Raw genomic sequence first — 20562 nt, 5'->3', positions numbered from 1 at the left:
ATATATATATATATATATATATATATATATATATATATATATATATATATGTATATATATATATATATATATATATATATATATATATATATATATATATATATATATATATATATATGTATGTGTGTGTGTGTGTGTGTGTGTGTGTGTGTGTGTGTGTGTGTGTGTGTGTGTGTGTGTGTGTGTGCTTATGAATAAATTCGTAACCAGAAATACATTGAGTTGCGACTATATGATCTAGCCATATACAGGGAACTGCAGCAGCTTTCGTCTGGTGAAAGTGTGCAGTTGTGGAAAGTATGACCAGTACAATACACCACACAAACATCCTGGTTCACTACACCACACAGGCATCCTAGTTCACTACACCACACTGTCCTTCTGGCTCACTATAAAGCACAGAACAGCTGCTTCACTATACCATATAAACCTGCTGGTTTACTACACCACACAGACCTGTAGGTTCACTACAACACACAAACCTGCTGGTTCACTAAACAACACTGTCCTGCAGGTTCACTGCACCATACAACCCCGCTGATTCACTACACAACACAGACCTGCTGGTTCACCAAACCACACAAACCTGCTGATTCACGACACCACACAGACCTGTTGGTTCAATACAACACACAATTCTGCTGCTTTGCTACACTAAACAGAGGTGCTGGTTCAATATACCACATAGACGTGTTGGTTCACTATACCAAACAGACCTCCAGGTTTACTATACCACACAGACCTGTTAGTTCATTACGTCACACAATACTTTTGGTTCACTACACCACACAAAACTGCTAATTCACTACAATATACCGAACTGCTGGTTCACATCTCACACAGAACATCCTAGTTCACCACACCACACAAACCTATTGGTTTGCTATACCACGCAGACCTTCTCGTTTGCTATACCACACACTTCTACTTGTTCACTACACCACACAGACCTGCTGGTCCACTATACAGTACAAATCTTCTGTTTCACTACACTACATAAATCTGCTGATTCACTGCAACATACTGACCTGCTGGTTCACTACACCACACAGACCTCCTTCTTCACTATACCACACACATCTGCTGGTTCACTACACCACAAAGACCTGTTGGCTCACTACACTACATTTACCTAATGATTCACTATACCACACAGAGGTGGTTCACTATACCATAGAGACCTGCTTGTTCACTACACCACACAGTCCTGCTGCTTCACAACACCACGCAGTCCTGTTGGTTCACTACACCACACAGATATGTAGAGTATCAGTAGGTCTGTGTGGTGTGGTGAACCAGCAGGTTCGTGCAGTGTAGTGAACCAGCAGGTCTGTGTGGTGTAGTGAACCTGCATGTCTGTGTGGTGTAGTGGACCAGCAGGTGAGTGTGGTGTAGTGAACCAGCAGGTCTGTATGTAGTAGTGAACCAGCAGGTTTGTGTGGTGTAGTGAACCAGCAGGTCTGTATGTTGTAGTAAACCAACAGGTTTGTGTGGTGTAGTGAACCAGCATGTCTGTATACTGTAGTGAACCAGCAGGTTTGTGTGGTGTGGTGAACCTGCATGTCTGTTTGGTGTAGTGAACCAGCAGGTTTGTGTGGTGTGGTGAACCAGCATGTCTGTTTGGTGTAGTGAACCAGCAGGTGAGTGTGGTGTAGTGTATTACCTTGTCTGTATGTTGTAGTGAACCAGCAGGTCTGTGTGGTGTAGTGAACTTGCATGTCTGTGTGGTGTAGTGCCAGCAGGTTAGTGTGGTGTGTGAACCAGCATGTCTGTATGTTGTAGTGAACAAGCAGGTGAGTGTGGTTTAGTGAACCTGCATGTCTGTGTGGTGTAGTGAACCAGCAGGTGAGTGTGGTGTAGTGAACCAGCATGTCTGTATGTTCTAGTGAACTAGCAGGTTTGTGTGGTGTGATGAACCAGCATGTCTGTTTGGTGTAGTGAACCAGCAGGCGAGTGTGGTGTTGTGAACCAGCAGGTTTCTGTGATGGAATGAACCAGCAGCTCTGTATGTTGTAGTGAACCAGCAGGTGAATGTGGTGTAGTGAACCTGCATGTCTGTGTGGTGTAGTGAACCTGCATGTCTGTATGTTGTAGTGAGCCAGTAGGTCTGTGTGGTGTAGTGAACCAGCAGGTCTGTATGTTGTAGTGAACGAGCAAGTTTGTGTGGTGTGGTGAACCTGCATGTCTGTTTGGTGTAGTGAACCAGCAGGTTTGTGTGGTGTGGTGAACCAGCATGTCTGTTTGGTGTAGTGAACCAGCAGGTGAGTGTGGTGTAGTGTGCTAGCATGTCTGTTTGGTGTAGTGAACCAGCAGGTCTATGTGGTGTAGTGAACCAGCAAGTCTGTGTGGTGTAGTGAACCAGCAGGTCTGTGTGGTGTAGTGAACCAGCAGGTCTGTATGTTGTAGTGAACTAGCAGGTCTGTGTGGTGTAGTGAACCAGCAGGTTTGTATGTTGTAGTGAACTAGCAGGTCTGTATGTTGTAGTGAACCAGCAGGTCTGTATGGTGTAGTGAACCAGCAGGTCTGTGTGGTGTAGTGAACCAGCATGTCTGTATGTTGTAGTGAACCAGCAGGTCTGTATGTTGTAGTGAACCAGCAGGTCTGTGTGGTGTAGTGAACCAGCATGTCTGTATGTTGTAGTGAACCAGCAGGTCTGTATGTTGTAGTGAACCAGCAGGTCTGTGTGGTGTAGTGAACTAGCAGATTTGTATGTTGTAGTGAACCAGCAGGTCTGTATGTTGTAGTGAGCCAGCAGGTCTCTATGGTGTAGTGAACCAGCATGTCTGTGTGCTGTAGTGAACCAGCATGTCTGTATGTTGTAGTGAACCAGCAGGTCTGTACGTTGTAGTGAACCAGCATGTCTGTATGTTGTAGTGAACCAGCAGGTTTGTATGTCGTAGTGAACCAGCAGGTCTGTATATTGTAGTGAGCCAGCAGGTTTGTGTGGGGTAGTGAACCAGCAGGTTTGTATGTCGTAGTGAACCAGCAGGTCTGTATATTGTAGTGAGCCAGCAGGTTTGTGTGGGGTAGTGAACCAGCAGGTTTGTATGTTGTAGTGAGCCAGCAGGTTTGTGTGGTGTAGTGTAGTGTCGTGTTGTCCACATTAGGGTACGTTTACCCGTCGGATTACGCAGCCGTGTTCAAAGAGGTACGTGAGAAGATAAGAATTTCTTTTTTCCAGCTGACACACAGGCCTGCAGCTTTTCTACACCAAACAGACATGCTGGTTCAATATACCACACAGACGTGCTGGTTCATTCCACCAAAAGAGACCTCCTGGCTCACTATGCCACACAGATTTGCTGGTTCATTACACCGCACAGACCTGCTGGGTCACTACAATACACAGACTTACTGGTTCACTAAACCACATACACCTTGTTCAATATATCACGCAGACCTGCTGGTTTACTACACCACACAGACCTGTTAGTTCACAATGTCACACAGACGCGATGGTTCACAACATCATATACACCTACTGGTTCACTAAAGCACACAGGCCTCCTGGTTTCCCTATACCACACAGACCTGCTGATTCACTACATTACGACGTCCTGCTGGTTCACTACACCACACAGACCTGCTTGTTCACTACACCACTCTCTCCTGCTGGTTCTATACACCACACAGAGCTGATGGTTGAGTACACTAAACAGACATGCTGGTTCTCTACACCACACAAGGTTCTTGGCTCACCACACCAGACAGATCTGCTGGTTCGCTACACCACACAGACCTGTTGGATCACTACACCAAACAGACCTTCTGGTTCACCACACCACACAGACCTGTTGTTTTACTACACGACACAAACCTGCTGGTCTTTTACCCACACAGACCTGCGGCTTCACTACAACACAGAGACCTGTTAGTTTACCAAACCAGGCAGCCTTGCTGGTTCACTACACCACACAGACCTGTTGGTTCATTACACAACACAGACATGCTGGTTCACTTCACTACACAAACCTGTTAGTTCACTACGCCACACAAACCTGCTGTTTCACTACACCACACAAACCTGCTGTTTCACTACACTACACAGACCTGCTGGCTCACTGCATCCCATAAAAGTGCTGGTTCAATGCACCGTCCAAACCTGCTGGGTGAGTACGCCACACAGATCTCTTAGTTTACCCCACCACACAGACCTGCTGCTTCACTTTACCACACAGACCTGTTGGTTCACTACACCACACAGATCTCTTGGTTCACCACACCACACAGACCTGCTGGTTCACTACACCACACAGATCTCTTGGTTCACCACACCACACAGACCTGCTGGTTCACTACACCACACAAACCTACTGGTTCACTTTACCACTCAAGCCTATTGGTTCACTCTGCGACACTTGACCTGTTGGTTCACTGTAGCCCACAAATCTGTCGGTTCACTACACCACAAAGACCTGCTTGTTCACTACGCCACATAGATGTTGGTTCACTATATCTTTTAAAACTACTGGTTCACTATACCACCCAGACTTGCTGGTTGACTACGCCACACAAACCTGTTGGTTCGCTACATCACACAGAAATGCTGGTTCACTACTCCACAGACCTGCTGGTTCACTACACTACACAAACCTGCTGATTCACTGCACGACACAGACCTGTTGGTTCACTACACCACACAAACGTGCTGGTTCACCACACCACACAGTCTTGCTGGATCACCATACCACACAGACCTAGTGGTTCAGTAAACCACAGGCCATCATGTTCACTGTACCACAGAACTTTTGGTTCACTATAACATACTGACCTGATGTTTCACTATATCACACAGACCTACTGGTTCACTATACCACACATCTACTGCTTCACTGTACGACACAGACCTGCTGGTTCACTATACCACACAGACCTGCTGGTTCACTATACCACACAGACCCACTAGTTCACTATGCCACATAGTCCTGATGCTTCATTATACCACACTGACCTTTTGGTTCACTACACACATGCTGGTTCACTACACCACACAGACCTGCTGGGTCACTACACCATACAAACTTCTAGTTTCACTTCACCACACAGACCTGCTGGTTCGCTACACCACACAAACGTGTTGGTTCACACATCACACAGACATGCTGGTTCACTAAACTACACAGACCTCCTGGTTCATTGTACCACACAAATTTCCTTGTTCACTATACACTGTACCACAGAATCCTGGTGGTTCATTACACCACGCAGACCTGCTGGTTCACTACACTACACTATCCTGCCGTTTCACTGCATGACACAGTCCTGCGGGTTCACTATACCAGGCAGACCTCCTGGTTCATTAGACTACACAATTCTGCTGGTTCAGTATATCACACAGTCCTGCTAGTTCATTGCACCACACAGACGTCATGGTTCACTATACTACACAGACCTTCTGGTTCGCTACACCATGCTTTCTTGCTGGTTCACTATACAACAGACCTGCTGGTTCACTACGCCACACAGTCTTGCTGGTTCACTACACCAAACAGACCTACTGGTTCACTACACCACAGACCTGCAGGCTCACTACACTACACAGACCTTCTGGTTCGCTACACTACACAAAATTGCTGGTTCACTACGCAACACAGACTCCCTGGTCCACTGCACCACACAAACCCCCTTGGTTCACTGCACCACACTGTCTTTCTGGTTCACTATACCATACAGTCTTGTTGGCTCACTATATAATACAGATCTCCGGATTCACTATACCACACAGACCTGCTCGTTCACTATATCACACTCACCTCCTGGTTCAACTTGCCGGTTCACTACTCCACACAGATATCGTGGTTCACCACACTACACAAAACTGCTGGTTCACTACACCACACAGACCCACTAGTTCACTGCACCACACTGCTGCTGGTTCACTATATCACACAGACCTCCTGGTTCACTATTCCACACAGACCTGCTGGTTCACTTATACCACTCAGAACTGGCTCACTACACCAAATACACCTGATTCTTACCATACCATACAGGTTTGCAGCTTCCAATTACCCTGGACCACCACAATACACAGACCACCACCATGTTGTGATCCGTGTAAGGTAATGACCTTACACGGATCACAACATTACACGGACCACCACAGTACACGTACACTACACGGACCACAGCATTGCACGGACCGCTACAGTAAACATACCACTACACTACACTGACCACCACACTACACAGATCACTACACTACACGGACCACAACAATACACGGACCACAACACTACACGGACCACCACACTACAATGACCACTGCACTACACTGACCACCACACTACACGGACCACCACACTACACGGACCACAACACTACACGGACCACCATACTACATGGACCACCACACTACACGGACCACCACACTACACGGACCACCACACTACACGGACCTGTATGCCGGATTGTTAGGGAGAATTACCTCACAATACAACTACAAAGCAACCATCAGTACACAAGGAAATGACATGATGGTACAAACTGCACACATCACATAACAGTACAGAATGTACACATCACATAACAGTACAGAATGTACACATCACATAACAGTACAGAATGTACACATCACATAACAGTACAAAATGTACACATCACATAACAGTACAGAATGTACACATCACATAACAGTACAGAATGTACACATCACATAACAGTACAGAATGTACACATCACATAACAGTACAAAATGTACACATCACATAACAGTACAGAATGTACACATCACATAACAGTACAAAATGTACACATCACATAACAGTACAGAATGTACACATCACATAACAGTACAAAATGTACACATCACATAACAGTACAGAATGTACACATCACATAACAGTACAAAATGTACACATCACATAACAGTACAGAATGTACACATCACATAACAGTACAGAATGTACACATCACATAACAGTACAGAATGTACATATCACATAACAGTACAGAATGTACACATCACATAACAGTACAGAATGTACACATCACATAACAGTACAGAATGTACATATCATATAACAGTACAAAATGTACACATCACATAACAGTACAGAATGTACACATCACATAACAGTACAGAATGTACACATCACACAACAGTACAGATTGTACATATCACATAACAGTACAGAATGTACACATCACATAACAGTACAGAATGTACATATCACATAACAGTACAGAATGTACACATCACATAACAGTACAGAATGTACACATCACATAACAGTACAGAATGTACATATCACATAACAGTACAGAATGTACACATCACATAACTACAAAATGTACACATAACAGTACAGAATGTACACATCACATAACAGTACAAAATGTACACATCACATAACAGTACAGAATGTACACATCACATAACAGTACAAAATGTACACATCACATAATAGTACAAAACGTACATATGACACAATGATACAAAACCTACACATCACATAATAGCACAATACCTACACATCACATAATAGTACAAAACGTACATATGACATAATGATACAAAACCTACACATCACATAATAGTACAAAACCTACACATCACATAATAGTACAAAATGTACACCACGTACACATCTTGCGATAGTACAAAACGCGCAGATCACACAGTACAAAACGTACACATCACAGTAGGAACAGCACATATAGTGCCATATGTACACCTCACATAATAGTACAGAAGGTACACATCACAGTAGGAACAGCACATATAGTGCCATATGTACACCTCACATAATAGTACAGAAGGTACACATCACAGTAGGAACAGCACATATAGTGCCATATGTACACCTCACATAATAGTACAGAAGGTACACATCATTAGTGAAGACGACATGTGAAGGTAAGATGTCAGTCGTGAAGATAACCACAGAACAACACGTGCACACGACCTACCCGTAGATGGCCCTCCGCAACATCCTGATCCCGAGGATCCTCATGTTCACGTCCTTCCCTGCACCTCCGTCAGGCGGCTGACATGATCCCTGCCTGATACGCTGACGGTAACACTGACGGAGGCGGGGGGCGGGGGCAGTATCTTCAGTATGAGCTTCTTCAAATTTCTCTTCTCTCGTGAGCAATACATGAAAGGATTAGGTTCTTATGTCGGCTTTATGTGTGAGGTCAGAGGATGGGACGATCACTGCGCCACATGACAGGTTCGATCCCCCGAAGCACCTGCCAGGTCCCACCCCCTCCACCACCGTCTTTGACAGCACCTCAACCCTTGCCAAGGTCCTCCAGACCTGTACCCTCACCCACCACTGACAACACTCGAGTTTCCCTCGTCTAGCCCGTGACCAGCGGAGTTCTCTTATACGTTGGCTGATGGCAGCAGGATGTGGCTGACTTCCCACCAGGACATCGTCAGCCAGGCTGACACTGTATCATGTAATGCTAAACGAAGTTCGTCCACTACCAGGTCCCTCAGCCTTGGGGGTTGTTTTTCTCGGGAGGGACCAATAAGAACGCACCTCACCACAACTCGTGATATGACTGGCTGCCTGTAGCGGCCCAGGCTTCGTCTCCAGGGTAAACACGTTTCCCAGGTGAAGCTTTCTCTTTCCAAGTATTTGTCACGCTGGTAGCGTTCCTCAGGCGATCCTGCAGGTCAGAGGTCACCCCTTAGCTCTTCTACGGCTTCCTTACCACCACCCCACCGGTCATGGGCCTATGTGGGGAGCGCCTGACACCACACAAAACCACACGAGTCGATATAGAATGAAATCTCAGCGCAGCACACCCGGGTCCAGCAACAGCAGCCAGACCTGTGTGCTTATTGAGTCCGCCATGTGTCTAGTCCAGAGTTTCCACGCGCTTATTTTAGATCACATTTTGCTGCTCACAGCCGGTCGTTGCTGATATTCCAATGTGATAGGATTAACCTCATGTTTAGGATTAATGAGGATGATCAGTTCTGAGAGGAGTAATGAGATGGAGAAGTCATAGTAAATATATCATTTCGTCATCGTTGTTCGGTGTTAAGTTGTCATGTCTCACCATCTTGACCATATAACGGACAGAAACACCTGTTCATCTTCCGGAAGTGACGGGATGATCCCAGAACCTCACTGGTGGCGCTACATCTACCGTTGGGCAGCATGACTCAGGTACATCACCTGTGTATGAACTATCACTCAAAACATGGAAGTTTCTCCTGAACCTGCACAACGCGTCTGCCTAACTTTTGCCGTTAACTACAACAGGACAGTAAGTAGTGATAGGGTGTTTCAGGTAAGTAGATATTCTACGAGGACATGATCATCTACAAGGAAAGTATCTGAGTGTAGCAGGAGCTACGTAGATAAAATCAACAGCAACAGTGTTTGTCGACCTGTTCCTCATGTTGTTTTGAAGAGGCTCTGATGAATTGTATACACCTGACAACACTGGTTAGCGGTACTTCTGGTGGTGGGTGAAGAGGAGTCTTGTGCCTCCACGTCCAGTGGTGGGTGGAAAGGAGCCTTGATCCTCACTCTGTGCCTCCATATGCAGGGGGGGGAGCCTTGTGCCTCGCCGCGTACCTCCATGTGTGAAGTGGTGGGTGAGGAGGAGCTTTTTGTCTCACTGTGTACCTCCATGTGCAGTGGTGGGTGGGGAGGAGCCTTTTGTCTCACTGTGTGCCTCCATATGTAGTGGTGGATGGGGAGGTGCCTTGTCCTTCATTGTGAATCTCCACGTAAAGTGGTGGGTGGGGAGGAGACCTCTGCCTCACTGTGTACCTCCATGTGCAGTGGTGGGTGAGGAGGAGCCTTTTGCCTCACCGTTTGCCTCCATGTGTAGCGGTGGGTGGGGAGGAGCCTTGTGCCTCACGTTATGCCTCCATGTGCAGTGATGGTTCGGGAAGAGCCTTGTGTCTCAGTGTGTGCCTCCATGTGTAGTGGTGGGTGGGGAGGAGCCTTGTGCTGCACTATGTGCCTCCCCATGTGTAGTGGTGGGTAGGAAGGAGCCTTGTGCCTCACTGTGTGCCTCCATGTGTAGTGGTCGGTGGGGAGGTGCCTTGTGCCTCACTTTGTGCCTCCCCATGTGTAGTGGTGGGTAGGAAGGAGCCTTGTGCCTCACTGTGTGCCTCCATGTGTAGTGGGGTGGGGAGGAGTATTGTGCCTCACTGTGAGTCTTCATGTGTAGTGGTGGTGGGGAGGAGCCTTGTGCCTCACTATGTTCGTCCAAGTTCTGTAGAACAACCGGAGTCCATAAGCAAGAAATTTGTTAGAAAGTATGTGAAGAAGTACCTGTTATACTACGAGTGGTGGATTAATATTAAATGTCAAAATTGTGTATATGGACAGCATACATAGGTATAAACTTGTGTGAAAGTAGAAAAAATCATGAGATTGGATTCCATGAGTGTAGAGCTTCCTCCCCGTACAGTATAAGAGATGGGGTTTCAGGAGTGTAGAACTGCCTCCTCGTACAGTGCAAGAGATAGGGCCCATGAGGGTAAGACTCCCTCCCCGCACAATACAAGATATAGGCCCCACGAGGGTAGAATTCCTTCCCCTTGCTGAGGACACCAGTGGTGACCTCCAGGTACCTGAGGACACCACTGCTCACCTCCAGGTACCTGAGGACCCCACTCTTCACCTTCGGGTACCGGAGGACACCACTATTCACCTCCAGATACATGAGGACACCATTGCTGACCTCCTGGTACCTGAGGACACCAACGTTCACCTCCAGGTACTTGAGGACCCCACTGTTTACCTGCAGGCACCTGAGGACATAACTGTTTACCTCCAGGTACCTGAGGACACAATTGTTCACCTTCAGGTGCCCGAGGACGCCACTGGTAACCTCCTGGTACCTGATGACACCACTGTTTATATCCAGGTACTTGAGGACCCCACTGTTTACCTGCAGGTATCTGAGGACATAACTGTTCACCTCCAGGTACCTGAGGACACCATTGTTCACCTTCAGGTGCCCGAGGACGCTACTGGTAACCTCCTGGTACCTGAAGATACCACTGCTGACCTTCTGGTACCTGAGGACACCGCTGTTAACCTTTGGGTCATCCACAATGAGTGAGAATCAAGTCGACGTCACCACTCATTTTTCTGTCCTCATCACGTGCAAATGGCGGTTGGTCTGTTGTTACATTTTATATGATGCAAACATGTAAAGTTTCACTAAAGTGTTTATTAAAACCAAACTTCAAGAATGGTGAAACACTGATAAACTACAGGTTCTTTATACACGGTGACTGAGGACGTGAAATTGGTTCCTGGAACCATCTTACACCCTCCATGTCAGGATTGCTGGTCTTACTTGCTGTCTCATCAGAACGGGACTAACGGGCTAGTCCTGCCATCTTCTCCTTACACCCACTCAAACTTTGTTGTTTCTCCTCACATAAGTTCTCTTGCCATCTCGTCTCTGAACATTCGTTTTTAGATAATCATGAGAGTTCAACAAATCTATGGCCCCCTCGTCCCCGGCATCATGGGGTGGTAAGAATCTCCGGGTTACCGCCTGACTCTACAGAGTTGCAGATGAGGAGAGAAACCCATACCAACCCAATCAAAAAGACCTCAACCACTTGATCAGAGATGTTGGTCTCACAAAGTCCAATACTGAGCTTTTGACGTCTAGGCTCAAGCAGTGGAACTTGTTGGATGAAAGTGTGAAAATCGCTGATCAGAGGAAGCGTCACCTAGGTTTTTCCAGCTTCTTCACCCGTCAAGATGGGCTCTGCTTCTGCCACAATGTAACCAGTCTGTTTGAGGCAATTGGAACCCCCTGTAACCCGAACGAGTGGCGCCTCTTTACTGACAGCTCATCCAGGAGCCTCAAAGCCGTGTTGCTCCATAACAGGAACAGGTACCCGGCTCTTACCCTGGCTCACTCGCTGCACCTCAGAGAAGAATGTAACAGTGTTAAGACCTTGCTAGACGCCTTAAAGTATGATGAGGACAGCTGGAAGGTCATCAGAGACTTCAAAATGGCGGCATTCCTAATAGGTCTCCAAGGCGGGTTTACCAAGTTTCCCTGCTATCTTTGCCTTTGGGAAAGCAGGAACACTGCGTCCCACAACCACATGAGGGATTGGCCACAGCGGACCGAACTCCCTGTGGGGATGAACAACGTCAAGTGGGAGCCAATGGTGGACCTCTGGAAGGTGTTGACGCCACCACTGCACATGAAATCAGACCTTATGAAACAGTTGGTCTCAGCTCTAGATAAGGAGTCTGCAGCCTTCAAGTACCTTCAAGACGTCTTCCCTAAGCTATCTGAGGCAAAGGTCAAATCCGGTGTCTTCGTCGGACCACAGATAAAGAAGATCCTGGAGTGCAAGTAATTCCTCAAGAAGCTCACTAGGAAGAAGAAAGCAGCTTGGTACAGCTTTGTCGCAGTGGTTCGGGGCTTCCTGGGCAATCACAAGGCAGAAACTATGTGGAGCTAAGTGAGACTATGGTGAAGAACTACGGCAAAAATTGGCTGCAGGATGTCCCTAAAAAGGTCCATGTGGCTGCAGGATGCCCCTAAAAGTCCATATCCTTGACGCTCATCTTGATAAATTCCCGGAGAACATGGGAGCGTATTCAGAGGAGCAAGGCGAGCGCTTCCATCAGGGTATACTGGACTTTGAACCCCTTACCAAGGATCATACAACGAGAACATGATGGGAAATTATATCTGGGGTCTGATTCCTGAAGGTGATTTGCAATACAATCGTAAATCTGGAAAAACTCCTCACTTCTAAATCTTTTGTGATCACTCTTGTTTACCATTAGAGTCAATATATGTTAATCTTGATTCATATGTTGTTGTGTTTTGACTTTATGTGAAGAAAAATGTGCAATTCGCCCGTTGTCCAACGGAAATAGGTAGATTTCAAGATATCACTGTCCTGGTCACACAAGCAAAGTTTGAAGAGAACAGCACTTTTTTTCTCTACTTTTTATGCATAATCACTTAGGAAATAACACTTCCTACCCAGGAACGAAAACTGTTACACAGTGTTATAAGAAATTAGATTTTCAGGTGGATAAGTAGGTGTAGTGACGTCAAAGGGAGTTATCTGCCAGGGAGGCAGAAATGCTGCTGCTGCTTCCTAATTTTACACAAATTATGTACACCAAATATTGTCATGTGGTTGGCTGTTATTTGGATCCATTTAGATTCACTTGTGCCATGGCATTTATGGGTTAACAATTCTTTAGAGACAACACTATCTGGATCACCACGCAGAAGTTTCCCTCCTATCGTACGATGGATTTCAAGTATTGTGTCTTCACCGCTGGGAATACCGAGTTCGGTCAGCATGCTGAGTACTTTAGTGGTCTTCGGGCAACCAAGTTGCGGGAATGGAAGCATTTATCCTCTCCTCCTCCAAGATGACCTCTTCTTCCAACCCATAATTTAACCGTTCATGTTCTCAGGCCATTCAGACAAGGGATCAGGCACATCGGGCTTGGAAAGCTCTTCTTTCTCTGGCATCCATTCAGTTTTCATCACTGGCCATCATCACTACAAGCACGTTATCCGTGAGGCAAAACGTTTCTTTATTCAAAGGAGGTGCGATAACCTCTCCTCGACATCCACTGATAGGTCTTTCTGGTCCTTAACTAAGGGCATCTCTAACAACTTCTGTCGTTCTACCTTCCCTAGCAAGACCTGGACCAAACCAGGGGAGCCTTAAGGGAGCTGGAGCATACCAGAAAGCCTGCGGATACCTAGAGCATACCAGAAAGCCTCTGGGTACCTGAAGCATACTAGGAAGCCTGGGGGTACCTGGAGCATACAAGGAAGCCTCGGGGTACCTGAAGCATAACAAAAAAGCCTGGGGACACCTGGAGCATACTAGGAAGCCTGGGGGTACCTGGAGCAGAGCTGGGAGCTTAGGGGTACCTAGCGCAGACCAGGGAGGCTAAGGAAGGGAACCTGGAACAGAACAATGAGCTTAGGGATGGGGGAATCCTGGGTGGGGGTAGGATGGGGATATAAGGAGAGAGAGAGAGAGAGAGAGAGAGAGAGAGAGAGAGAGAGAGAGAGAGAGAGAGAGAGAGAGAGAGAGCCACAAGGTCGACAGGTTGATGATGGTAGGACACAGTACACGGGACCCCACAGAACAAACTTCCACACTACAGTTACTTACTCCTTTATAGCTGCTTCGTTTAGCTGCTTTATAACTGCCTTGTTTACCTGCTTCATAGCTTCCTGGGTTAGGTGCTTAATAGCTGACTTGTTTAACGGCTTCCTAGCTTCTTGGGTTTGCTGCTTTATAGCTGCCTGTTTTATTTGCTTCTTAGCTTTCTGGGTTAGCTGCCTCATTTATCTGCTTCATAGCATTCTGTGTTAGCTGCTTTATAGCTGCCCTATCTATCTGCTTCATAGCTTTGTGAGTCAGCTGCTTCATAGCGGCCTTTCATATCTGCTCAGCCTCCTGGGTTAGTTGCTTTATAGCTGCCTAGTTTATCTGCTTAATAGCTTCCTTGAAGCAAATGCTTCATAGCTGCCATTTTTATCTGTTTCATAGCTTCCTGGGTTAGCAGCTTGATAGCTAACTTGTTTATGTGCTTCATAGGTTCCTGGGTTAGCTGCTTCATAGCTGCCTTATCTATCTGTTTCATAATGTCCTGGGTTAGCTGCATTATAGATACCTTATTTATCTTCTTCATAGCTTCCCGGGTTAGCTGCATGATAGTTGACTTGTTTATCTGCTTCTTAGGTTCATGGGGGTAGCTCTTTTATAGCTGCCTTTTTTATCTGCTTCATAGCTTTGTGGGTTAGCTGCTTCATAGCTGCCTTGTTTATATGCTTCACAGCCGCCTGGGTTAACTGCTTTATAGCTTACTTGTTTATCTGCTTCAGAGCTTCCTGGGATAGCTGCTTTATAGCTGCTTTATTCATCTGCTTCTTAGCTTCCTGGGTTAGATACTTTATAGCTGCCTTTTGTAACTGCTTCATAGCTTTCTGAGTTAGCTGCTTTAAAGCTGCCTTGTTTATTTGCTTTATTGCTTTCTGGGTTAGCTGCTTTACAACTGCCTTGTTTATCTGCTTCACAGCTTCCTTGGTTAGCTGCTTCATAGTTGCCTTGTTTTTCTGCTATACAGCTTCCTGTGTTAGCTATTTCATAGCTGCCTTGTTTAGCTGCTTCATAGCTTCCTGGGTTAGCTGCTTCCTGAATGTCTTGTTTATCAGCTTCATAGCTTCGTACTTTATAGCTGCCTTGTTTGTCTGCCACATAGCTTCCTGAATTAGCTGCTTCATAACCGTTTAAATGACTTGCTTCAAAGTTGTCTGGTTTAGCTGCTACACAGCTACCCTAGATAACTAGGTCATAGCTGCCTGAGGTTTCCGTTTCATAGCTGCCTGATTTACCTGATTCAAAGCTGCCTAAGCTACCTGATTCGTTGTTATCTGACAAGCTGGTTCATAACCATCTGGATTAGCTGTTTTATTGCTGCTTTGGTTTTATACTTTATAGCTGCTCGTGTTGCTTGCTTCAGAGCTACTTAGGTTACCTGTTTCATAGCTGTGAAGATAAGCTGGTTCATCTCTGCCTAGGAGAGGTAAATCATAGCTGACCGGGTTTTGTTGTTGTATAGCTGCCTGCGTTATCTGCTTCATGCACTACCTGGTCTTCCAGTTTCCTGGTTATCTTGCTGAACCGCCTTGGTTAGCTGCTTCATAACCGCTTTGACTGGCTGCTTTATAGTAAGTTGGTTCACAGTTCCTTTAGTTAGGTAGCTGCTTCCTAGTTTCCTCGGTTAAGAGCTTCATAGCTGCCTTGGTTAGCTGGTCCATAGTTTTGTGTATTAGCTGGTTTATAGCTGCCCCTGCTAACTGCTTCATAGCTACCTTGGTTTGCTGGTTCATACATGCCTTCGTTAGCTGTCTTATAGCAATCTGGGTTACCTGGTTCATTTCTGTCTTTGTTGGCTGCTTCATGATTGCTTGGGCTACATGCTTCATAGCTGCCTGAGTTATCTTAACAATTCCCTCTGTTAGCTGGTTCATTAATGATTTGGTTAAATGGTATAGAGCTATCTGGGTTAGCTTTTCACAGGTGCCTCTATAAGGTGCTTCGTAGGGGCTTGGGAAGGTGCTTCATTGCTTCCTAAGTTAGTGCTTCATAGCCATTTGAGTTATTCGGTTCATAGCTGCCTGGGGTAGCTGGTTCATAGTTGCGTGGGTTACCCTTTCACAGCTGCCTTCGTTGACTGTTTCATAGCGGCCTTAGTTGGCTGTTTCATAGCTGCCAGAGTTAGCTGCTTCATAGCTGTCTGGGTTAGTTTTTTCATAGCTTGCTTGGTTAGCTACTTCATGATTACGTTGGTTAGCTTCATGATAGCTGTCTGAGTTAGCGGGTTCATAGCTGCCTCATTCAACTGCTTTATCGCTGGTTAGGTTAGGTGCATCGTAGCTTCCTTGGTTAGCTGCCTCATAGCTGCCTTGGTTAACCTTTCTCATGATCAGCGGCGACAAAAGCTCCCTGGAACCAGTCTCCTGACCTTCTCCCTGACCAGTAACAACAGAACCACCCTGGAACCATTCTACTGGCCATTTCTGACCAGTGACATCGAACTTCTGAGGCCATTCTACCTGGTCACTCTCAGTACCTGTACTCTTCCTTACCACATCAATAAGCTGTGTCCAAAGATCATCAGCAGAACTTCAGAATTTGTTGGTGACACGAGACCAGGAGATACAGGCAGTCAGGGAAACACTGGCTGAAGACCCAGAGTGATGTAGGCGGAGTGCTCAAACACATGACAAATGGACTTCACTGAAGACAAATGTAAACTAATGCTTTTTGGAGATAAAGCTATCAGTGACCTTAACCATTTAAATTTCTCGATGGACCATTACTACAAGTAAAAGAGAAGACCCGAATGATAGTTAGCAACGTCTTGAATAACAAGAAACAATTCTCAGCTGCAGATAATAATACAACAAATAGACACCAAAATATTGTTGACAAACTGACGTAGTAACCAACCTGGTGTCGAGATAGTGTACCAATGATCGACTCGTTAACTTACGGGGAAGTGTGGGTACTGGGAGGATGGTCGTGTGGAGCTGATGACTGGAAGAATGGTAGTGTGGAGTTGATGACTGGAAGAATGGTAGTGTGGAGTTGATGACTGGAAGAATGGTAGTGTGGAGTTGATGAGTGGAATTGGTTCTAGTGAGACATACAATGATCTGCCAGTTCTAGTGAGACATAATAGGATTTACCAGTTCTAGTGAGACATACAGTGATCTACCACTTCTTGTGAGACATACTATGATCTGCCAGTTCTAGTGAAACATACAATGATCTGCCAGTTCTAGTGAAACATACAAGGTTTTACCAGTTATAGTGAGACATACAGTGATCTACCAGTTCTAGTGAGACATGCAATGATTTACCAGTTCTAGTGAGACATACTATGATCTACCAGCTGTAGTGAGACATACAATGATCTACCAGCTGTAGTGAGACATACAGTGATGTATCAGCTATAATGTGACATGCAATGGTCTACCAGCTCTAGTGAGACGTACAGTAGGAACCTGTGGTTGGCAGACAGTCGACAGAGACAGTGTTCCAACAAACTGGCCTCGGCTCAAGGTGAGCCGGAGGGTGAGGGAGGAGATTCACAGCTGGAGAGAGGGAGGAGGCTTTTCCTCCCTTCTCCCACAGCCGGAGGAAGGGAAACAGCAAGTCGAGGCCGGTAATACCTACGTGTGTGTGTGTGTGTGTGTGTGTAAATATATATATATATATATATATATATATATATATATATATATATATATATATATATATATATTTTTTTTTTTTTTTTTTTTCAAACTATTCGCCATTTCCCGCATTAGCGAGGTAGCGTTAAGAACAGAGGACTGGGCCTTTTTCGGAATATCCTCACCTGGCCCCCTCTGTTCCTTCTTTTGGAAAATTAAAAAAAAAAAACGAGAGGGGAGGATTTCCAGCCCCTCGCTCCCTCCCCTTTTAGTCGCCTTCTACGACACGCAGGGAATACGTGGGAAGTATTCTTTATCCCCTATCCCCAGGGATAATATATATATATATATATATATATATATATATATATATATATATATATATATATATATATATATATATATATACATATATTCATTCATTTATTATACTTTGTCGCTGTCTCCCGCGTTAGCGAGGTAGCGGAAGGAAACAGACGAAAGAATGGATCAACCCACCCACATACACATGTATATACATACACGTCCACACACGCACATATACATACCTATACATCTCAACGTATACATATATATACATACACAGACATATACATATACATACATATCCATGTACATAATTCTTACTGTCTGCCCTTATTCATTCCCGTCGCCACCCCGCCACACATGGAATAACAATTCCCCCCCCCCCTCCGGCATGTGCCCGAGGTAGCGCGAGGAAAAGACAACAAAGACCACATTCGTTCACACTCAGTCTCTAGCTGTCATGTATAATGCACCGAAACCACAGCTCCCTCTCCACATCCAGGCCCCACAAAACTTTCCATGGTTTCCCCCAGACGCTTCACATGCCCTGGTTCAATCCATTGACAGCACGTCGACCCCAGTATACCACATCGTTCCAATTCACTCTATTCCTGGCACGCCTTTCATCATCTTGCATGTTCAGGCCCCGATCGCTCAAAATCTTTTTCACTCCACCCTTCCATCTCCAATTTGGTCTCCCACTTCTTGTTCCTTCCACCTCTAACACATATATCCTCTTTGTCAATCTTTCCTCACTCATTCTCTCCATGTGACCAAACCATTTCAAACCACCCTCTGCTGCTCTCTCAACCACACACTTTTTATTGCCACAAATCTCTCTTACCCTTTCATTACTTACTATATCAAACCACCCCACACCACATATTGTCCTCAAACATCTCATTTCCAAAAAATCCACCCCCATTCGCACAACATTCGCGGCAGTGGTGTGTGATGTCACAATGGCTGTTCAATCTGTTTATGGTTTGGGTGGTTAGGGAGAAGATTGTAAAGGGTCTTTTTGAGGGGAGCAGGTATGCAGTCTGCTGAGGGTGTGGTAAAGGTAGGGGTGTAGGGGTGAGTTATTATTTGTTTGCTGATGACATTCCGCTGGTGGCAAAGTCGACTGAGAAACTGCAGAAGATGGCGTCTGAGTCTGGGAGAGTGTGTGAAAGGAAAATTGAGGGTGAATGTGTACAAAAGCAGGTATATTAGGTTTAGCAGTGAAAAGAGAAGGTTATTTGCAGTGTAAATTTGAATGGAAGGAACTTACAGATATGGATATGGATATGGCAGCGAATGGAACCACGGGAGCTGAAGTAAGCCATAAGGTGGGTAAGGGGGTAAAGGTCTTTGGCGGATTAAGGAATGTGTGGAGAGAGAGGTCAGTGTCTTTAAATAAGGGCAAAGATGGGCATGTTTGATGGTATAGAAGTTCAGGCGTTGCTGTATGGAAGCGGGGCGTCGGCGTTAGACAAAAATAATGATGTTGGTTCTGTTGGACATGAAGTGTCTGAGGAAAACATGTGGTGTGAGGAGGGTTGATTGAGTAAGAAATGAGAGAGTAAGAGAGAGGGGTGGTAGTAAGAGCAGTATTTATGGGGAAGCTGAATAGAGTATGATGAAATGGTCTGGACATATGGTGCAGGTGAGTGAGATAAGGATGATCAAGAGGGTATGCATGTCAAAAGTAGATGAAATATGGATAAAAGATAGAAACCAAAGAGGAGGTGAAGGATGCAGTGAAAGATGTTGTAAAGGTTCTGGTCTGGAGATGCCGGAGGGTGTGATATACAGAGGATGACGTGCTGTCAGTGGGCTGTACCAGGGTATGTTCACTGACTGTCATTCATCAAAGCCTGCCGGGGTTGCTTGGTGGTAAGATAGGTAAAGTTGGTATTCTTTGAGGTAAAAACAGTATATCATAATCTACCTGGTCAAGGTATTGGTACAAGTTAATCTGATATACATTATATCGTATTTCATCTGTTCTATTTCTTGTTCCTAGTCCAGGTTCAGGTCTAGGACCTGGTCCAGGACCAGGACCAGATTCCAATCAGGGTCCAGCTGCAGAATTATGTTCAGGTCCAGGTACGGATGGCAGGATTTGAAGACATGAATATATTCTCCACCAGTTGGCTGGAAGGAGGGGTTGAAGGCGAGTAGAAGGAGCTAAAGATATTGAGAGGGATCTGTTAGAGGGTTCTTGTGAGTGTTGTGAGAGATATGTTGGAGGGTCTTGTGAGTGTTGTGAGGGATTGGTTGGAGGGTTCTTGCGACTGTTGTGAGATATGTTGGAGGGTTCTTGTAAGAGTTTTGAGTGATCAGTTGGAGGGTTCTTGTGAGTGTTGTGAGGGATCTGTCGGAGAGTTCTTTTGAGTATTGTGAGGGATATGTTGGAAGGTTCTTATGAATGTTGTGAGGGATTTAAAGGCATATAGCTGTAAACAAAGAAAGTAGAACACCCCTTGGTGTCAGGGCTCATCCCAGCTGCTCCGTCATCTTGCACTTAAGATCAGTATGAGGTTTCCTTACTGATGGTTGAGTTAGGTGTGCGGCAACAGCAGC

The 20562-nt window shown here is 45.6% G+C and overlaps 2 protein-coding genes across 5 annotated transcripts in view; one reads left to right on the top strand and one right to left on the bottom strand.

Annotated features, from left to right (window-relative positions):
- LOC139756866 (solute carrier family 35 member G1) overlaps nt 1-20562 on the top strand; it is a 268287-nt gene that overhangs the window by 174472 nt on the left and 73253 nt on the right. Inside the window, exon 1 of one of the 3 annotated variants that reach the window (XM_071676736.1) lies at nt 9458-9555. The exons of the other annotated variants lie outside the window; for them this stretch is intronic. The gene's annotated coding sequence lies outside the window, so the exon portion shown is untranslated. Of the gene's footprint in view, nt 1-9457; nt 9556-20562 lie in introns of those variants that run through there. 3 annotated transcript variants of the gene reach the window in all.
- The window catches only part of LOC139756855 (carbohydrate sulfotransferase 6-like), a 229767-nt gene that overhangs the window by 190737 nt on the left and 18468 nt on the right, over nt 1-20562 (bottom strand). The window contains exon 1 of one of the 2 annotated variants that reach the window (XM_071676704.1): nt 7912-8788. The exons of the other annotated variant lie outside the window; for it this stretch is intronic. Coding sequence (XP_071532805.1) covers nt 7912-7955 — 44 coding nt within the window. The 5' untranslated portion in view covers nt 7956-8788. Of the gene's footprint in view, nt 1-7911; nt 8789-20562 lie in introns of those variants that run through there. 2 annotated transcript variants of the gene reach the window in all.

This window comes from Panulirus ornatus, chromosome 2 (assembly GCF_036320965.1).
Source record: "Panulirus ornatus isolate Po-2019 chromosome 2, ASM3632096v1, whole genome shotgun sequence".
Lineage (NCBI taxonomy): Eukaryota > Metazoa > Arthropoda > Malacostraca > Decapoda > Palinuridae > Panulirus > Panulirus ornatus.
Note: the sequence above shows the minus strand (reverse complement) of the source record. Positions and strands in the feature narration are given on the sequence as shown.